At 41.2% G+C, this 21,103-nt stretch overlaps 1 protein-coding gene across 5 annotated transcripts in view; it reads right to left on the minus strand.

Moving 5' to 3' along the window:
* CYFIP1 (cytoplasmic FMR1 interacting protein 1) overlaps window positions 1-21,103 on the minus strand; it is a 133,031-nt gene that overhangs the window by 62,698 nt on the left and 49,230 nt on the right. For all 5 annotated transcript variants that reach the window (XM_048858992.2, XM_048858983.2, XM_048859007.2 and 2 more), the window contains 9 exons: window positions 19,185-19,310; window positions 18,921-19,087; window positions 16,840-16,987; window positions 14,698-14,851; window positions 13,364-13,520; window positions 8,330-8,426; window positions 5,788-5,864; window positions 3,618-3,726; window positions 2,888-3,007 (listed from right to left, as the gene is read on the minus strand). In XM_048858992.2, the coding sequence (XP_048714949.1) occupies window positions 2,888-3,007; window positions 3,618-3,726; window positions 5,788-5,864; window positions 8,330-8,426; window positions 13,364-13,520; window positions 14,698-14,851; window positions 16,840-16,987; window positions 18,921-19,087; window positions 19,185-19,310 (1,155 nt within the window). The remainder of the gene's footprint in view (window positions 1-2,887; window positions 3,008-3,617; window positions 3,727-5,787; window positions 5,865-8,329; window positions 8,427-13,363; window positions 13,521-14,697; window positions 14,852-16,839; window positions 16,988-18,920; window positions 19,088-19,184; window positions 19,311-21,103) is intronic.

The raw sequence follows: 21,103 nt of genomic DNA on the forward strand, positions 1-21,103 counted from the left end.
GTCACACTTCTGAAATTCAGGCCCCGCCCCAGCTTTAAGTTGGGCACACAGAAATTGAGGAACACACAACTAATGACCACCAGTAAAAAGTCTGATTAAAGTGACTTGCCCAGCATCACATAGGAAATGCTGTGGCAGAGACAGGGATAGAATCCAGGTTTCCGGGGCAACATTCAACTGCCTTAGCCATGAGACTGTCCTTGGACTCTCCTGCAATCCCCTGCCTCATTCCTGCACACCTTTCAACGTCTACAGCAAATGAGGCTGGAGTTCTACAACCCTGATTCATCCCCAGAGCTGCTCCATCCGCTGCACTGAATGAGGAAAATCGGAAGAAAGGGGTGGGGGGAAAGGAAATGATATGTAATTGAAGACTGTGGACATGTCTACATAAATACTTAATGTGCAGCAAGCTGGGGTGTAAATCTACCCTGCACTAGCCAGCCACCCATTAAGTGTTTGCGTGGACTGTGCTGCCGTGCATTAAAATTTTCCAAGTGTGCTTCGATCTACACTGCTTTGAACTTTTAGAGTGCAGCAGTAGGGTCCACACGAAAACTTAGCAGGTAGCAGGCTAATGCACGGTAGATTTACTTCCCAGTTTACCACAAAATAATTGTTCATGCAGACAAGTGCTGTATCAATAATGCATATGCACAAGGCACCTCTATACAATTATTCTGTATGTCTCTGTTCTGCCCCCTCTTTTTATGCCTCTTCTTTGAACTAAACAATCTTAGACTTTTCACTCTTTTCTTGTATGCAAGTCTCTCCATGTTTCATCATTTTCATTGTTGTGTAGCTCTGAAACCCCTCTGCCTACTGTATCTTTTTTGATAAAGGGTGAACAGAACTGAACATAGTATTCCAGCTGAAGATGTTGCATATTAAACTTGCAAAGCAAGAACTGAAGTGTCCAGAGTATTTTTCTCCTTCTCCCCCAGGTTAAACTAAGGATGTAAGATTATGGTGAGACCTAGCATAAGCCTTCTTGCCCATCAGTGGAGCTTTGGAAATAGAGTTTGTCCATTAACATTTTAATCAGGAAACTAACTAAACTGACACTCTCCATGTCCACAGGCAGCAAGTCAGATCTGATTACTTTACTGACAAAAACAAGTTTTGCCTATTGGCAACTCTACAGAGCCAGGGTGTCTAGTGAAAGAGACAGCTATTCCACTTCATGCGTCTAATGAGACTGTATGCTAGACTCAGACCCTGGATTATTTGGTTTTGGTCTGCAATTACATATCGAATGCAGAACAGCTGATCATATAAAAGTTGCTATTTCAAATGCAAATAATTAGAAAACCTCGTCTCCCGGTTGCCCCGCAGCCCCAGGTCAATTTCCAAGCATATCGTGCAGCCTGCCTTTTACTTCCATTGCTCTCAAGGCCCTGCACTGAGAGAAATTTTCTTCTGGCCCAGCAAAGCAAAACAGAGCTTCTTCCAACACCAATTAATGCTGCTCATGAGCTGACCAGGACAACTTCAAGAAGGGAAAAAGTGGGGTCTCCCCCTTCACTCTTCCCAAGCTTGCTGCATATGGAGTGCTCCCAGCCCCCAAGCACAGGAAAATGAACTAGACAGTCTCAAACACCACTGTAACACAAGAGAGTGCACCATGTTAGCCTGCCCAGGCATCTCATGATCTCATTTGTCAGGAATACTAGTGAAGCAGCATGAGAGAGGAAAGAATGAATGCTGAACAACGGAGGAAAAGAGATTTTCAGCTGGTCTGCTTACGTTTTTTTCTGTTTACACCTATTTAACTCATCTTTGGGACAAAGCAAATATCTTTGTTAGTCCGACAACACTCCCGCCCCTTCGATAACATATGTGAGAGTTCCTGGCATATCAGGAGAAACCCAAGAAATATTCCAACAAAACCAAAGAAAATTTCCTATTTCTTAGGTAAAAAAGAAAACAGTTTTATTTTGTATTTTGTAGAAATCTTTCAGGCTTTCTTTGTACATCAAGGGTAGGCAAACTTTTTGGCCTGAGGGCCACATCTGGGTGGGAAAATTGTATGCATGACCATGAATGTAGGGCTGGAGTAGGGGTTTGGGGTGTGGACGGGAGTGCGGGGTGTGGGAGGAAGTGAGGTGTGCAGGAAGGGGCTCAGGGCAGGGGGTTGGGGTACAGGAGGGGGTGTGGCAGGGGGCTCAGGGCAGGAGGTTGGGGTGCAGGAGGGGTGTAGCAAGGGGCTCAAGGGGCTCAGAGTGCGGGATACAGGAGGGGTTCAAGGAGTGGGCTCTGGCTCAGCGCCACTTACCTTGAGGAGCTCTGGGGTGGCAGCAGCGTGTAGCAGGGCTAAGGGAGGCTCCTGGCCTGCCCTGGCCCCGTGCCGCTCACGGAAGTGGCCAGCATGTCTGGCAGTGGCTCCTGGGGGTGGGGTGGGTCAGGCAGCTCCACCACACACTGTCCTCTCCTGCGGGTACCACCCCTGAAGCTCCCATTGGCCGCTGTTCCCTGTTCCCAGCCAATGGGAGCTGCAGGAGGTGGTACCTGCAGGCACTGAGTCCTCTGCCCCCCCAGGGTCCGCAGGGACGTGGTGCTGCCGCTTCCAGGAGCAGCGCGGGGCCAGGACAGGCAGGACAGGCTGCCTTAGCCCTGCTGCGCCACAGGACTGGGAATCCCGCGGGCTGGATTGAAAGCCTTGACAGGCCGGATCCAGCCCGCGGGCCATAGTTTGCCCTCCCCTGTTGTACATCATAAGGCTGAAAAACATGGCTGCAGCTCTGAATATAGACAAGGCCTGAGATATGTCACTAGTTTTGCAGAGCTGCTTAAGCCATTCCCAGACCCAACAAGCAAGTAATAGTGTAGCATTAGGACCACACTTCTAAAGAAAACCCTGTAGGTCAGCTTCAGCAACAATACTTACAACAATGGAAGTCAAGTCTTCACTTTCAAATCGACCAATTGCCAGTTCCATTGACTTATACATGGCTGCGGAAATCCGCTGAGTGATTAGGCGGTTCAGATCTATTGACCTACCAAGAAGCTAAACAAAAACAACCCCCCAAAAATGTATCAGACAAAATGGTATGAGACTAATCTTGATTAAGGTAAGAAAACCAATTTTTCTTAATTAATAGATAAAATGAAGACCTGCATGTGTATATTATATTCAGACATACATATAACATACAGATAATAGATATGTACACAAGCTACCCCATCCCACATTCTCACACAAAAAATACTATGGGTGGTGCATCAAAATCTAATCAAACACTGAGCTAATTATGAATATGTTTCCAAAGAAGACTTGATGATAAACTTTAGAAGACTGAAAAATTATTCGGTTTAGGAAGACAATTCCACCACGTGCCATATTTCTGAACTTTTAAAAACTATAAATATTTGCATTAAAACAGGATATTTGCAGCTTTAGAGGTCATCTGCTGCTGCTGCTTGAAATGATAATGTTCTGTCTCGGATGGTCACAGACAAGCTGCGTTGGTAGGATGACAACAGAAACGGAATACTATGCCCTCAGGTGAGGAATAAGCACTAGGTACATCAACAGTATTAAAAAACATGAGTGGTAGAGGAAGAGGGGAAAAAAGCAAGGAATTCAAATACGATACCGTAGCATCAGTTTTACTCACCTGGACATGTCTCTGTTTCAGCAGTGTCTCATAGCGGTTGGAAGGTGGTAAGTGAATTGTTGCCCCCTGATTCTTGCATTCGGAGCGTAACCGTTTATCCAGAAGCAAACTATTATGAGGAAAAAAGAGGTTACTGTACATTACACAGGAAATTACTGCAAAAATCAAAGAATCATAGAATCGTAGGACTGGAAGGGACCTAGAGAGGTCATCTAGTCCAGTCCCCTGCACTCATGGCAGGACTAAGTATTATCTAGACCAGAGGTTCCCAAACTTGGTTCACAGCTTGTTCAGGGTAAGCCCCTGGCAGGCCGCAAGACGCTTTGTTTACCTGAGTGTCCATAGGTACAGCTGCTCGCAGCTCCCAGCGACCACCGCTTCCCGCAGCTCCCATTGGCCAGGAACGGAGAAGAGCGGCCACTGGGAGCTGTGAGTGGCAGTACCTGCGGACACTCAGGTAAACAAAGCGTCTCGCGGCCTGCCAGGGGCTTACCCTGAACAAGCAGTGAACGAAGTTTGGGAACCCCTGATCTAGACTATCCCTGGCAGGTGTTTGTCTAACCTGCTCTTTAAAATCTCCAGTATGGAGATTCCACAACCTCCGTATGCAATTTATTCCAGTGCTTACCTACCCTGACAATTAGGAAGTTTTTCCTAATGTCCAATCTAACCTGTCCTTGCTTCAGTTTAAGCCCATTGCTTCTTGTCCTATCCTCAAAGGGTTAAGGGGAACAATTTTTCTCCCTCCTCTTTGTAACAATCTCTTATGTACTTGAAAACAGTTATGTCCCCCTCTCAGTCTTCTCCTCTCCAGACTAAACAAACCCAGTTTTTTTCCCCAATCTTCCCTCATAGGTCATGTTTTCTAGACCTTTAATCATTTTTGTTGCTCTTCTCTGGACTTTCTCCAATTTGTCCACATCTTTCCTGAAATGTGGCACCCAAAACTGGACAATACTCCAGTTGAGGCCTAATCAGCACAGAGTAGAGCGGAAGAATTACTTCTCACATTGCTTACAACACTCTTGCTAATATATCCCAGAATTATGTTTGCCTTTTTTTTTTTTTTTTTTTGCAATAGTGTTAAATGAAATATGAGTCAACAGTGTGTGATCCACTGACACACAAATCCCTTTCTTCAGTACTCCTTCCTAGGTGGTCATTTCCCATTTTGTATGTGTACACCTGATTGTTCCTTCCTAAGTGGAGTACTTTGCATTTGTCCTTATTGAATCTCACCCTATTTGCTTCAGGCCATTTCTCCAGTTTGTCCAGATCATTTTGAATTTTAATCCTATTCGCCAAAGCACCTGTAACCCCTCCCAGCTTGGTATCGTCCACAAACTTTATAAGTGTTTTCTCTATGCCATTATCTAAATCATTGGTGAAGATACTGAGGAGAGCCGGACCCAGAACTTATCCCTGTGGGACCCCACTCGATATGCCCTTCCAGCTTGACTGTGAACCACTGATAACTAGTCTCTGGGAATGGTTTTCCAACCAGTTATGGACTCACCTTGTAGTAGCTCCATCTAGATTTTATTTCCCTAGTTTGTTTATGAGGTCATGTGAAACAGGATCAAAAGCCTTATTAAACTCAAGATATACCACATCTACAGCTTCACCCATCCACAAGGCTTGTTAGCTTTCTTTTGAAAGGGTATCAGGTTGGTTTGACATGATTTGTTCTTGACAAGTCCATGCTGTTACTTATATCACCTTATTATCTTCTAGGGGTTTGCAAACGGATTGCTTAATTATTTGCTCCATTATCTTTCCAGGTTCTGAAGTTAAGCTGACTGGTCTGTAATTCCCCTGGTTGTCCTTATTTCCCTTTTTATAGATTGGCAGTATAATTTGCCCATTTCCAGGCCTCTGGAATCTTTCCCGTCTTCCATGACTTATCGAAGATAATCACTAATGGCTCAGATATCTCCTCAGTCAGGTCCCTGAATATTCTAGGATGTATTTCATCAGGCCTTGGTGACTTGAAGACATCTAACTTGTCTAAGTAATTTTTAACCTGTTCTTTCCCTCTTTTAGCCTCTGATCCTACCTCATTTTCACTGGCATTCACTATGTTAGCTGTCCAACCGCTACAAACCTTTTTGGTGAAAACGGAAACAAAAAAAAATACATGTATAAAAGATGTTACTATCAGAATAGCTACCTTCCCGCCATAATCTTGTAGTATGCAAATATCTGGTCTGCCAACTTGTAGACGAATTGGTCAAAACACAAGTTTACCTGGAAAATGGTAGAGATATTATTTATTAGTATTTGCACAGAAATAAAAAGGGGGACATATCCTAGTCATTACCTACAAAAACAAATCAAAAAGAGCTAGTCAGTACAAAATTCCTCTACTTCCCCATGAAGAGCAGTTACTTCAATCTAAACAATGCCAAAACTGCACATATGCAGATACAGTACAGACCCATTTACGCGCGGGTGTCGGGAGTCAAGCCGTCACGACCACATGTTAACGGACCGTGGGTTAAGAGGGCCATGCTGAAAAAAGTGTCTATGATTCATTTAGAAAAAAACACCGTTATTTTCTGCTCTTTCTGGCTCGCATTTTTTTTCTCTCTTATGAAGTCGGTCATTTGCCGCAGATGAATGATTTTGATATTTTCCACATTTTGCTCCTCCATAAATCTTACAACAGTTTCTACAGCACTACAGGCTTCTATGGGTGACATTTTGACCTTTTCAATGACATTCTCGCCATCACTTTCGCGGTCCGATGTAGCCTCACAGCCGGTTAATATTTCTTCTTCGCACAGAAATTCTGAAGTCGGGCAATCTTCATCCATTTCCATCCACTTGGTAATGATTTCCGGTGATGTATCCTAACTAAAAACTTTTATCAGTTGAAAGAGAAGTTTGCATTTATCCTCTTTTGTCTGCGTCCATGTTTCTAGGACATCTTCTTCCGAAAATCCTTCAAAGTCTGGCTCTGAATCAGTGCCACTGCTGGAGTTTTCCGAGTCTGAGCCATCTTTGACGGAAAAGGCACCACCGAGAGACTTCATCCAGCAGTTTTCAATGGACTTTTGTTTTACTCTGCCCCCAGCTTTTTTAACTAAATAATTTCCTTCATGTTTAACTGTTTCAAGAATTCGGAAATGCCTGAAGACTTGCATGACATGATCGTTGAAATCAGCTCCCGCAGATAATTGTTTTTAAAATTGTGAATAATGCCCTGGTCTAAAGGTTGAATTTTTGATGTTGTGTTGCATGGTAGGTATAGCACTCAAATTTTTCCATCGCTTGATACCAGTGATTGGGTTGGAGAATGGGCTGGAGAACTGTCAAGTAGCAAAAGTGCTTTGGCTTCAAGTTTCTTCGACCACAGATGCTTACGAACAGCTGGAACAAAGCTGCTGTGGAACCAGTGATCAAAAATGTGTCTCATCATCCAAGCATTTTTGCTGTTAGCATATATTCCTGGCAGTTTGGCTCTACTGAAGTGATTAAAGCAGCAAGGGTTATGAAAGTGGCCAACAAGAAGAGGGGCAAGCTTATGGCTGCCCGTCTTATTGCTACAAAAAAGAAGAGTCACACGATCTTTTATCTTTTTAAATCCAGCTGTTTTCTGTGTCTCATAATTAAAGGCTAAAGTCTTATCAGGTAGCAGTTTTGCAAATAAAGCTGTTTCATCACAATTATGAAGTTGTTCTTCGTGGTAGTCTTCATTTTGTAAAACAGATTTTAACTCGGCAGGAAATGCGTTCACGGCCAGTTCATCAGCTGATTGGCTTTCTCCAGAAATCGATACCTGCGCTATGCCGTGACACTTTTTAAAACGACTTATAAGCCCCTTGCTGACTTGGAATGATTCATCCCCCATTACATTTCCAAATTTTGTCGCTTGGGCTTGAAGAATTGGCCCACTTAGCAGCATTCCTTTCAGCCTGTCCTGAACAAACCACGTGCACATGGCTTTGTCTGTTGTGGGTTTTGCTGAATAGCGCACATGTTTTTGCTTAAGCCCTGGGGCAGAATTGATATTTTGTACAAAGCCATTCAGTTTAGATTCATTTTTTAGCCATCCTCGGAGAGTAGATTCAGCAATCCCAATATCTTTTGAAACTTTGGCCTGGGTTTCGCCGCTATTTACTCCATCTATTGCAGCTAGCTTTTCTTCTACAGTGTAGGAACGCTGACGCTTGCCCTCTACCATTATATTAGGCCTACGGTTAAAATTTTCTAATGTAGTATATATATATTACTATATATATTACTATATATCTATATCTCTAGCATAACAATGACTAAGCATGCATGATACGTCTTTACCAACATCGGTAAAGATGTACAACACATTTCCACTCCGCACTTCCTGTCGATTTCTATGTCAGTGAGTTAGTGAGCAAATCTGTAGCGCTACATAGCAAGTTCCTGTACCGCGTGTTAACGAGTCTCATGTGTTAAACAGGTAGCACTGGGAGGCATGGCGCTACCGTGCATTAAGCGGATTCGCGTGTAAATGGGTCTGTACTGTATGTGTTTATTCAAAGCTTATCACCAAGGAAGACTGCATCCTCCTCCCTTTGTTTCTTCTTTTGGCATTCTCACCACTTTCATTCTATATCACCATCTGCTTTGAAGATCTACATATTGCTGCATAATGTTCCTTCACCTGTAACAGACTCAGTCTCCCTACTAGGATACATAACCGTTTTCTCCAATAGATGAGTTTACTTTACCTCTGCCTCAATTTCATCGTAGAGGAACTGCTTCTTAAATTTAGTAAGCGCATAATGAGCGCTGTCATTGTAAAGATCCAAAGAATAGAGAACATACCTGAATGAAAAAGAAAAAAAGAACAGTTACTCACCCTACAGCAACTTTGATTCTTTGAGATGTTTTGGTCACTTTGGATCCCCCTGTAGGTGCGCATGTGGCGCATGGCATGAGATCAGATTTTTTTGAATAGCAGAGTTGGGGCGGTGCATGTACCCTGGGCCTCCTTGTGCTCCAATGCGAAGGCATAAAAGGCACTGTTGCCATGGTGCTGCCTCAGTCCCTTTGAAATTCAAAGCCATGGTAGGCAGGGACTTCTCAAAGACAGCGCAGGTCAAAACATCTACACTAACTATAACACCTTGAAGAACCACAGTTACTATAAAGGAAGTAACTGTTCTTTCTCCGAGTATGTGTCAGCGTGAATCCCGGTGACTGGCGGGAAGCATCCTCTCGAGATGGTGGGAATAAGGTGTTTCAGTTGCATAAGTCAAACAGTGATTGTAGTACTGGTCACAAACTTGGCATCTAGCTGCCAAGTCCAAGACACAGTGTTTGACAAAAGTCAGTGGGTTACTCATGTTGGTGCCTTACAGGTTTCTCATATCAGCACATTTCTAAAGCAGGTAGAAGCCACCTAAGCTCTGATGAAGCGAGCCTTGGTGTTGGGTGGAGAGGTAGACCACCAGCTGGTAACACAATATATCTCCTTGTGTTATCTGTTCTAATATTCTTTAAGATGAGATAGCCTGGCCTTTGAATATCCTGTTACAGCCAGAAATAGATGGGGCGACAATTTGCATGGGTTGGTCCTGTCAATATAATAAAAGGGGAGCTCTAGATATGCCTAGTCTGCCATAGTCTCTTCTCCCAGTGAAAAATACAGCTTTGGGAAGAAGACAGGTAAGTTGATCGATTGGTTCAGATGAGATTCTGATGTCATTCTGAGAAGGAGTTTCAGGTGAGTTCTTAGCAAGACCTTTTCCCTTTGAAATGTTCTGGGATGGGGGTTAGCCATAGTGCCTGCAGCTCATTCAAAGTAATAACAACTAGGAAGACCATCTTCAGAGTAAAGTGGTATAAGGAGCATTCTGAATGAGGCTCAATGCGTCTCAGAAGGACTATATCGAGGTCCCAGGCCGGAGGGGGTTCTCTGACTGCTTGATAACTGTGTAATAGACCTTTAAAGATCTTTTATACCATGGAGTGAGCGAATACCAAGCATGACTGTACAGACAATTGACAAGCTGAAATCGCTCCAAGGTGGACTCCAATAGAGCTGAGCCAAAGGTGTTGTAGGAAGTCAAGTATCTTCAATACAGAGGCCTGTACTTGGCCCAGGCCTTTCCAGGCTGCCCATATTGAGAACCCCTTCCATTTTCAAAAGTTTTTCTGGTAAATTCTTCCTGCTTTGTATCAGGATTTCCTGGACTGGCAAGGAGCAAAACCTATCTGTAGCATTCAGCCAGGCCACACCAGCACCATCACATTCAGTGACTTCAGGTCTGTGTGGAGTATCTGGCTGTGATGCTGCAAGATCTTATCCAGATGGTCTAGAAGTTGTATCAAAGGCTGAATGGACATCTACAGAACATCTGTCAGCCAGAGAGAGCTACCTTGGCCAGTACATAGCCACCAGGATGATCATGGCTTTGTCTCTTTTGATCTTGGAAATCCCCCTGGAAATCTGAGGAACAGGCAGGAAGTTGTACAGCAACTCTTAGTTCTTCAGTAGGAGGAAGGTATCCAGCAGTGAACCTGGACTCAGGCATCCTCTAGAACAAAAGTTCTGCACTATTCTTGGCAGCGCACACGTGTACCATGGAGAATCCTCACTGATGGAATATCACCTCCATGGTGGATCTGTGCAATGAGCATTTGTGGCTGGTCACTGACTGCCTCAGAAACTCTGCTAAGTTGTTGCTGGCTCCCAGGATGCAAAGAGCCTCTCAGAGTTACCCCATTCTGATGGTACCAACTGCAGAAGTTGATGGCTTCAAGACCAAAGGGCGAGGAGCGGACACCCACTTGCTTGTTTATGTAGCGCATAGCTGTCGTGCTGTCTGAAGCTCTACATAATCAAGTTTTGGAGGACCGGCAGGAAAGCCACACAGGCTAGTCTGATGGCTCTGAGCATTAGGACCCTCACAGGTAGCCACATGTCACTTAGGGTCCAAGTTTCTTGGATCTATAGATGATTCAAGTGAACTCTCCTACCTCTCCCTGACACACGTGTAATTAGTGTCTTTCTCAGAGAGGGGACTGAAAAGGAGACACACACCCCTTTTCACATTTGTGGATTCTAACCACCAAACAAGTTCAGCAGTGACATGATGAGGTACTATGACCTCCTTGTCTGTTGAGTGTTTCCCCAGAGGAAAAAAAACTGTCCTGAGGCAGAGCTGAAGGGGGCATAGGTGAAGTCTGGCAAGTGGTGTCATGTACATGCATGCCAACTTGTGACCTAGCACTGTGAGGCATGTTCATACTGTGCTGGTTATGATGTCAGCTGGAGTTTGAGTCTCCGTAGAGACTGGAAGGCTCAGGCAAGTACACTTTTCCTGATCTGTAGGCAACCAGGACTCCTTTGAACTCTATCATCTGAAGTGAGGTAAATGTCTTTTTTTTTTTTACCGGTCACTAGGAGACCCAACCAGGTGAATACAGATAGAGCACTGTCCCACCCTGATGACGTCTTCTACTCTCACCTGCTTCTGATCAGCCAGTTGTCCAATTATGTGTAGATGCCACATCTCCTCAGACATTCACAACATGTCCTGTGAAGACCCTTGGTACCATGAAAAGTCAAAATGGCAGACCTCATACTGGTAATGATTTGATCCCACCATGAATCCTGGGTACTTCCTGTGGGGTGGAGGGGCAGGGGGTAGGTGGACAGCTGTACTGCCAACTCTTGCAATTTTATTGCAACTCTAGCAATTTTAGTTTTGTTTTGTTTTTGTCTGTCTCATGAAAACATGCTAAAAGCTGCCATCTCACAAACTATCCCTTATTCAAAATTGTATTAAGTGTAGTTGTAGCCATGTTGGCCCCAGGATATTAGAGAGACAAGGTGGGTGAGGTAATATCTTTGATTGGACCAATTTCTGTTGGTGAGAGAGACAAGTTTTTGAGCCCTATAAAGCTCTTCTTCAGGTCTGTAAGCTCACAAGTCTACTCAGGGGAGTTTTTACTGAGGGATGACCCCTTTGGGTTGTTTGGAGTTGGATGTCTCCTCCAGGTCTGAGGTGATACACACTGATTACTCAAGCAGGTGGAGTTTTAGCTGCACATCCCTCGACTTGTGAGCACTCAGTGAGAAGGATTTACACACCACTCATTTGTGGTTTTCCCCAAAACAGAAAAGGCACTGGTGATGCCAGTCGACCAGCAGGACGAGTTCTATGTAGGACAGATAGGAATTAAACCATAAGGGTTTGGCGCCTGCCAAGGTGGTTAGTGCCAAGTACCTGCCATGCTGTATGGGGGACTATGAGGGAGTGTCCTCTCTTTTGGGGGAGATGGCCAAATAAAAAATTAACAAGGTAAGAACTGAAGAAGGATTTTTTTTCCACAAAACTAAGTTAGAAATAGAGCTTGAAGTGAGTAGCAGATTGGACGCTCCCCAGGTTCCATCTCACTTCTGTGGACAGTAAGAGAGAACTGAAGGCACTCCCCTCTTTATTCCTTTTTGCCCTTGAACGGGAGCTTGGGGAGGCACAGGGTGAAGATACTGCCTTGAGGGGCACAGCTACTCAGAAAATTCTGATCTTGGGCCCATGCACGCCTACAGCGGGATCCACACTGACACGTACTCAAAGAACAAATATTCATAGTTTGTGAAATGCTTCTCTGTAAATATATTAACAAAAATACTTGATAACTGAAAAAATTATACCTCATTTGTAGGTTAGACTGAAAAGATTAAAAATGCAGAAGGCAAGCAAGTCTATTACTTGCAATGTGCCCTGCCACAAAAAATCTGACTGCTAAATTCTACAGAAAGGAGTGAAGAGTCAGAGCAACAGCACCAAATATCCAGTTCAGAGGCCTGATCCAGGCATTTATGTGGCCTGCATGACAGATTCCAGAGAACGATGGCCCTCCTGAGCTAAGTCAAGCAGATAGCAGCAGGAGACAGCAGAGACCACTACCATACAAGCCTCAGAACGTAACACTCGGTATGCCACACCTCCAAAACATTTCCCAAGCTATTGTTTTTACTAAGCATGACAATTTAAATGTGTGGAGTGGAAGATCTTTCAGACCACACAAGATCAACTTTTCTGGCCGTTGCACGATAGGCCCCCGAAGGGAATAGGAGCAAATAGGAAGCCACAGAAAGAAAAACATTAAAATACTGCTATCAGCTTGGTCTCAAAAAGAAATGAGAATAAATAAGACAATTTAGCTTCATTTTCTTTTTCCTTGTACATACACTCAGGATACTGAGAACAAACAATTATTCACCTGCAGTTCTATTTCTCTGAACACACTGTATTGACTGACTCCTACACATCCACCTCAGAACTGGTAAGGCACCAGGGTACATTTTCAATTAAATTTTTTTCTGAAGGTCTTGTCCTTTCATTCTTTGATGCCTGTTACATTTCTAGCGTGGGGAGCTATTTGCTTCCCATTCATCAAGGAACTGAGAGTTAAATCCTGGCTGCTCTGAAGGCAATACGAGTGTTGCTATTAACTTTGATAGGATCAGGATTTCACCTGGAAACTTTGAGGGGGCAGACAAGCACTGGGTGTTCATCTCAGAATGAGGCTGGTCTGCCCATGCCTCAAAAAAATAAAATCGTTGAGAGCCAGGGGAACTCACCCTAGAGCGCAGAGATGAAAGAGTAGGAATCCAGGAAACAGTATCTTTAAAGAATTACGTTTGCAATACTTTCCCAGAAAAAACTTGTTAACATGAGTAAAGGCACTAACTTTATAATGCAATGGTATTTAAAATAATGCAACAGAAGAGCACACATAGACCTTACTCCATCATTGATGCCTCTTTCGTCTCCAGAATATGGTCAGTCAAAATCCAAGGCATAGACATCTCAATGGGGAACTGGATTCTTCTACCCATGGTGAGTTCTAAGAAGAATTCTCTGAACCACAACTGGGACAGGTCACAGCACTGCTGCAGGGTTTCTTTAAGAATAAATGACAAGCCATTATTCTTCTCATATGAGAAACATGTTAACAACAATAAAAAAATGTGATTATGATGGTAAATGTGAAACTACAAAGCAGGTGAGTCACTAGAGCTACATGTAAATCAAATTCAAATGTAAAACCTGTGAGGTTTTTAAAATAGTTATGAACACACACAAAACCTCAAGTGTTTTATTACAGAAAATATTGCCAAAGTGGGCCAGCCCACTGGTTTAGTGGCAAAAGTATATTATACCACCCTGGAGGAGAGCCAAGTTTAATTCCCCAGCAGGGGCTCAAAGTGCTGTAAAAGCAATGCTCTCAGCTCAGGAAGTAGCTTGGGGAGAAGGAAGGCTGGAGCATCTTGTGGCCATCATTTTTATTCCATCCATCCGATTAAGCAGTAGAATTGACTGGGCCCACATGACCCTTGCAGATTAGAAGGGCAGGGAATTATCTGAACTCTTGAGGGAGAGAGTCTGGAATAAGGGAAGATAATTCTGAGATGCTGAGAGATTCCTTTAGTCTCACCAGGTAACAGACACACAACAGGCAATGTTTTCAGAATGCTAGAGAACCAAAACAAGGATGAACTTTTTATTTTAACATTTTCTAACGAACACGGTGCTGTTTATGGAAAGCGTTAGTACTGGAACTAACAGGTACCTCTCCTTTGAGAGCCAAGGGTTCCAGAAAAAAAAGAAAAGATGAAAGACAACACAACATGGTGATGACAAAGACTAAATACATTCAATGTCAGTAGGTGAATCCATTAGGATAGCATGTTTCCGATTACAACTGACAGAATACAGAGGGGCAGTTAATCAATACCAAATTTACCACTATAAGGGACTTGGTGTGTCTTCTAAAAAAAATAAAATTGTTAAATTTTTGTTATTTAAAACAGGTTTGATGTTTTGTGTCTTTATTATATAAAAATATAAGTTAACAAGAAAAAAAAATACAGCCCATTAAAACAAATGTATAAAAGGGAAAAAAACCAAGAGCATTTAGGTGAATCTTTCTTTTGTAATATCTCAAAAAGTTCTGACAGGCCAATGTTTGAGATAAACAAACCAGATCTAACTGGCTCAGGCAATCGGAAACATTTTCCAGGGCACGTTAAAGGTGTTAGGACATGCTAAGCTGGACACTGATCATCTACGTATCTTACCACTGAAATTTATCAAATGAGTGTAGAAGAAAGACTCGCGATGAAATTTTTCTATGTCCAATATGGTGGGCCCCTCAAGGCTACTTCTCAAGGTTTTCTTGGAACCACTTTTGTCAGCAATGAGAGACTCTAACATAGTTCTCACCATGTAAAGCTGTATCATTAAAGGAAACATTTGCGGTGGAAAGGAAAAAAGGAAAATACACATGGTACATTAGTTGAGCAACACTGAGAAATACTATCAAGAAAGTGACTGCTCCACTTCAAACTGAAACCTAGTACAATTTCGGCAAGAGCCATGCCTTTCTCCTTTGGGAAAAAGATAACTGCTCCCACCAAAAGTTAATGCCAATACGAATGCCTAGCCAGAAAGCCTTCCATGTAAAGAGAGCCTGCATTAATATAAAGCCATAGACAATTTGCAGTGGAACAGTTCACTTGCCACAAATAAAAATAATGAGTAATATCTTACCACCAAAGTTTAAAAGAGGCGGATAGATGTAGGACTGCCTCAGAAACTTGTTTATCACATGCAATAGCTTTTCCATTCCAAGAGACTTGAGCTGCTTCAACAGCTCAGCAGAGTTTAAGGACTCTGTCATAGTGCGAACCATGTAGAGCTAAAAACCAACAGACAAGGAGAGGCAGGGGGGAGAGAAACAGTTAATACAACACGTGGGTAAATAAGGAAGGGAAAACAGAAGCAGAAAAAGTGTGAGTTAGTGTGTTAAGGGATGAAAAACAATACAGTAAGCATGCAGAGGGAAACATCCACTTCTAAAGTAGGCAAATTTCTTCATTTGGCCTAATTATTCTGTGAAGGTCCAATACAATGCTCATTTAAGTCAATGGAAAGGCTCCCACTGACTTCAATGAGAGCTGAATCTGGTCCTAAGAGACTAGCTGCTTCTTGGTTTTTTCACAAAGATTTCTAAGTGCAGTAAATCCAGTGAATTATTGTTTTGAAATTACATACAATTGACAGAACTGCAATCCAAGGAATTGCTGTAATTTGTTTCCCCCACTCAGCAAAGATAAACAGGTGTTTATATCCAAGAACAGACAGCAGACAGAACAGTGTATTTTAATGAGCTTGCAACAACCAGTGAAACAAAGCCCCCTAAACATACCAAGAAAAAAAAATCGGTGGTGATTTAAAAAGAAAAAAAGAATTACTATTAGAATAAAGCATTGTACTAATTTCATTTACTTAAACAAAAATTTCATTATATATTTAAACATTTTCCCAGACAATTTTTTAAACCCAACTCAGTCACCCATGACTAATATGAAAGCACTGCCTAAACAGGCTCTTCCCCAACTCCATCCCAAGATTTTAGGAATCACTGTATTTCATTGATATACCATAATTCCACTCATTTTCATGTTCCAGTGTGCTCAGAGCACTGTGCAGTAATTTATCAATCATAAATGCACTACTATACAAACTTCCCTCAAAACGGCAAACAAAAAAGATAAGGAGGGATCCCACCTAGAAAACAGAGAGGGGGCAAGCTTCTAAATATGGGGTAACAGTGGTTATTATAAAGAACATCTTTGAAAAAAGTATGCTGTTTAACAGGAGAGAGAGAGAGAGAGATTAGATGGATTTCAAGGTGGAATTCTGCAAAGGCACAAGCAATTACGGACCTAAGACACAGTGGTGGAAGGATAGGTGGGGTCAGCATAAATATCCACCATGACCAAGTCCAAGAATGCAAGTCTAAAATATAGCAAGGACCTATGCAGTTAAGGGGTTTAAAAAACAAGGACAATTTAGTCTGGAAGGAGGAGCCGGCCAGGAAAGGATCCAGTCATTTCAAAAACAGAAGAAGTTGGAACACTTAAAAAGGCACGGCTTTAAAATGTGGGCATTCCCTTGGAAGAAGGTCAAAAGTATGGAAGTGGAGTGCTTGGGAAAAGAATACATTAGGGTAGAAAATGAAAGTGAAAGCATCGCAGATAGAGAATTTTCACTAATCCAGATTCATAGTGGATTTATACTTAAAAATGTATATATTTTTAAAGTATAACTTGGGAGTAATCTAAATCCACTCCAGCTTTTAACAGGGCTCACCAGTGAAGAGATTTCTATGTCAGTCAGTGATGCTATGACTATCATACAGGAAGAACAGGAAATACCTGGGTACTGGAGGGACCCACTGCTCGCCTAGGAACTTTGATGTCAAAACCACTTTTGGGGTCTTTCTCTCCTCTTAGTGCTGGGTCATTAAATGGTTCATGTCCTGCTTCCCAATCACAAACGGTCTTTCTGATGGCCTGAAGAACACTAAACACAATCCAAAATGTGTTAGCACCCAAACAAATATAAATGCTTATGTCAGAGCCACAAGCATGTTGAAGCAAACTTTCTAGCGGGGCTGTATTTTATCAGTCAAACTTATATTTTTGAGTCATACTTTGACAGCATTCGTTTTTTCCATCATTGATGGATACCTTTAGCAAGATATACATGTATATTATTGACCACGGGTTGTACACCATCATAATTCACCAGCACAGACACAAATTCAATATAACATTAGAATTTACCATCAAATGTATCAGACCTGAAGAACACCAATAATAAAGAAGAAAGCTTCTGCTTATAAAATATTTTGGTAATGCATAATAATTTTTAAAATTCTAAGAAGGATTCTGATAAAATAATCTCTTAAAAGTTTGCATAGGTGTGGCATTTAAGAACAGCAGCATTTAACTGAATGTTACTATTATATTACATAATATGAAACTGTTGCATAAAGTAAAAAGTGGCCCCTTTGACAAAGACAGCCCGCCCCTTTGGCCTCATCTATTTTACATTTCACAAATCACTCACCTACTCCATAGATAGCCCAACATAGCATTCAAAACTGCTCAACATTATTAGACCTGATCTACGCTAGCCAGAGTAACCAAGTTAGCAGCTTTTAGGAAAAGCTTGTTTAAAAATGGTTTTGGCTAACATAGGTTCCCTTGTAGAGTAGATGGAAACTATCAAAATAATCTAGATAGAGAAAAGTTTCACACTGGATCAATCTTTTGGTCTTCTTCAGCAATGGATTGCTAGAAAAGTATCATGGACTTTCATCACCGGTGATTAATACCTATGTTTATAGTATAGTCCCTAAATATTAAAAATTCAAAATCACTCCAGTACGTAGTTAAGACTATACTATGCTAATAATCTTTTTAAATTGTATGCATCAAACTGGAAAGATATTATTTTGGGATGTAATGAATACAAGTACATGAAGGGCTGGAATTCACACATCCAACATTATAATGCTCTTCTGTTATAATTCTAAGTATTGAATTGGAATATGAATACTTCTCAAAAACCATCTAAGCATTGCTCATAGTGTACTGAGTGATCAAGTGAACTCCACCTCCCACATTCAAACATTTCTGAAAAATGTTACTTTAATGGCTCAAGAAACACTTTTCTGTTTCCACACCAAGAAAACCTTAGACTACAACAGATTTACATAAGGAATATGAAAGTAACCAGAGAAAAACAGTGTGAGAATCTACTTGCAAACCTTAAGATCTGGAATAATCTGAACATTTCATTCATTTATTTGAGATGGTATTTTAGTGAACGTGGAGTTTAGCAGTAGCATGACCAGTCAAGGGTCTTTACCTACAAGAATTTTGCAAGGCACCCAGCAATGGGTAGGAGTAAATCAAAAAGGTGTCATGAGGAAATCAGAAAGGTGTCATGAGGAAAGGCAACAGCTGGAGAGACAAAAACAAGGTTAGGGATGGCACTGACCACAGTAGGGAAAACTGAGTAGTGGAAGGGGAAATTCAACAACAACAGAAGGCTTTTTTCTTTTTTTATGGTGGTGGGGATCGGGATAAAGAGATAGAGAAGAAGGACGAGCAATATAGGCAAACAAGGAGTAGTAGTACTGGAATCATCAGAAGGTTTCCCTCAGTTTCTCTTTAAAATAAAAGCACGACAACACATACCATTAATGGTAATGGTAGTATTAAAAGATTTAAAGATTACATGTTGTTACCCATTCTAGTTCTCTTATCTAAAAGTAAGCAGGTTGTTTTAGACTAATACGTAGTCAGCAAAGCTAATTTTTGACATTCAAACTATGAGCAATGATGGTGGGTTGCCTTTGAAATACGAATGTTAGCATTAGACAATATTTAACTAGTAAAATATGGGAAAAGGAATATAGGACATTGTGTGAAAATATGAATACTACCTCTGAATTACATTTTTCTTCTTTTTTATGGCCTGCCTTAATGGTTCTCTCAGTGTAACCTGGGAGAAGTCCTGAAGAGCAGCATAAATGGTATGACGTATGGCATGGTTAAAGACACTTTCCATCCTCCCCATCAGCACCTGAAGACCTTTGATCATGGCAATAACCTGCAGGGAGAATATATACATTTTTTAAAATATATATATAAATAAATGGAAGGGGGAAGAATGAAAAAGCCTTATAAAGGGGAAAAGTTTCTTTTACCTCAACCAAAGCAAACTTCTCTTCACTGGTATAATTGTATCGTGTTGCTCTTTCATATTCTTCTGCATTGTCAGGGCAATCTTTATTGGAGTATTTGTCAGTTGGATGCACTAGTTTCCATGAATACTGTAATTCACACAGGTAGGTGAAGAAAGATATATGGAATAAAAAAAAAAAGATTGAGAAATAACACAAAGACCACAGGACACCCGACCTGTAATGCAGGTTTTATTCTAATAAGACATTCCATCATTCTTAGTAATAGTGATGATACGATACTGCATGGTTTTAGAACAGTACTGTAAGTTCTAAAACTCCTGACAGAAATCACTTGCCATATTCACTACTTTCTAAAAGATCTATCAGACACATATCTCTACACTACATTAATTCAAAGAATACAAGAAATTCTCAGCTTGTGATGTGGTTCAGTCTAGCGTTTTAATGAAGATTAACGTAAGTAAAAGCCTGTCTTCCTTTCACCTACAAAGAACAGAGAAAGACGCCTCAAATGCAAAAACAAGTGTAAAGAGACGCTTTTGAAATGACTGACTGTTTAGATTTTAAAGACAGTTGGAAGCCAAATAGACTTGCTGATTTCTGTTAGGCCAAAAAAAAAGAAAAAGAGAGAGAGAGATTGATTTTGTCTGCGACTCTGAAATGCAATATTTCAAGCGTCCTGTTCAGGTACCAAGATCAAAATATCATGGTAACATAGTGCAAGATGTTCCAAAACTGATTTTTGGCAGGAACTGATCATATCAATTATTACATTAACTGGAAAATTCTAGTTACTTACGAATCCAGTTTTCCACAACTTTAATTTTAGCAACAAGAACTGAGTTGTGACACCTACCACAACTTGAGTGGTAGACAGATTTATAGTGCTGTATAAGACATTATTATTGGTTAAAATACCAAGTGCCAAAGCAAAGTTTATTAATAGTGACTTAGCCTTAGGCCAATGCACAAAAACCAAAAAGTATTATAATAAAACATTTTATAATTTTAGGTTTCGTTTAATGTTAAAATACTTATAAAGATTTTTTTAAAAGCCAGATACTATCAAACCATACATAATCACCATGCCATTTGCCTTTTCCTTATTTGATTGGCTGCCCATGCAAACAGAACAAACACTTGGATCACAGGAAGGTTGTCAGTTCCTAACAAACATTCTATTTCCTGAGAGGTCATAGAAAAAGACTTCAAGGACAAAAACACAGAAAGCCATTTTGACCTCAAGTGACAATACAAATTACAGTGTAACAGATCATGGGGTAGGTCTTCCAGCTGCCCTAAGCTGCAGGGACAACAGTGGTTACATTTCTCAGTGCCAGTATATCAGCCTTCTAAGCCATTTGCTTGGATTTAAAATGGAAAGCTGTAAAGGCCCTCCTTAGCATGCTATTTACATAACCCATCTAAATATCTGGCAAACCCATGAGTCTTTTTAACAAGGGGGTAATCAAGGTGATATTTGAAAGAGAAACAAATGCTTATTGTTTCTTTATTGTTTATTTATATCCATTTGCTTATTAATATTCTCTATTCTCGACTTGATTGTGGGTTTCACATTTTTAAACTTAAATCTAATAAATTTCTGATTCTGAGAAACCTAGAGAATGCAGAGAGTTTTGAATTTACTCTAACTGAGGAAGTGGACATGAGAAAGACCTAGTGAGCTGTTCCTCTACACTTAACTTTGGCAAACACTGTGGGGGCATACTGTGAATACAAAGATTAATATTAATATTGCTATATTGCACTTTGGACAGAATAGAGTTTATACCTGTCTCAGAACAGCTGGGGTATTATTTGGGAGACAAAAAAATCTTTCAAAGAAATTTGTTTTGAATCACTTCCAGCGCTGTGGGCTCATTCCAGCCCCATATTAAGTGTCAGAGAGTCACATTATA

This window comes from Caretta caretta, chromosome 1 (genome assembly GCF_965140235.1).
Source record: "Caretta caretta isolate rCarCar2 chromosome 1, rCarCar1.hap1, whole genome shotgun sequence".
Classification (NCBI taxonomy): Eukaryota; Metazoa; Chordata; order Testudines; family Cheloniidae; genus Caretta; species Caretta caretta.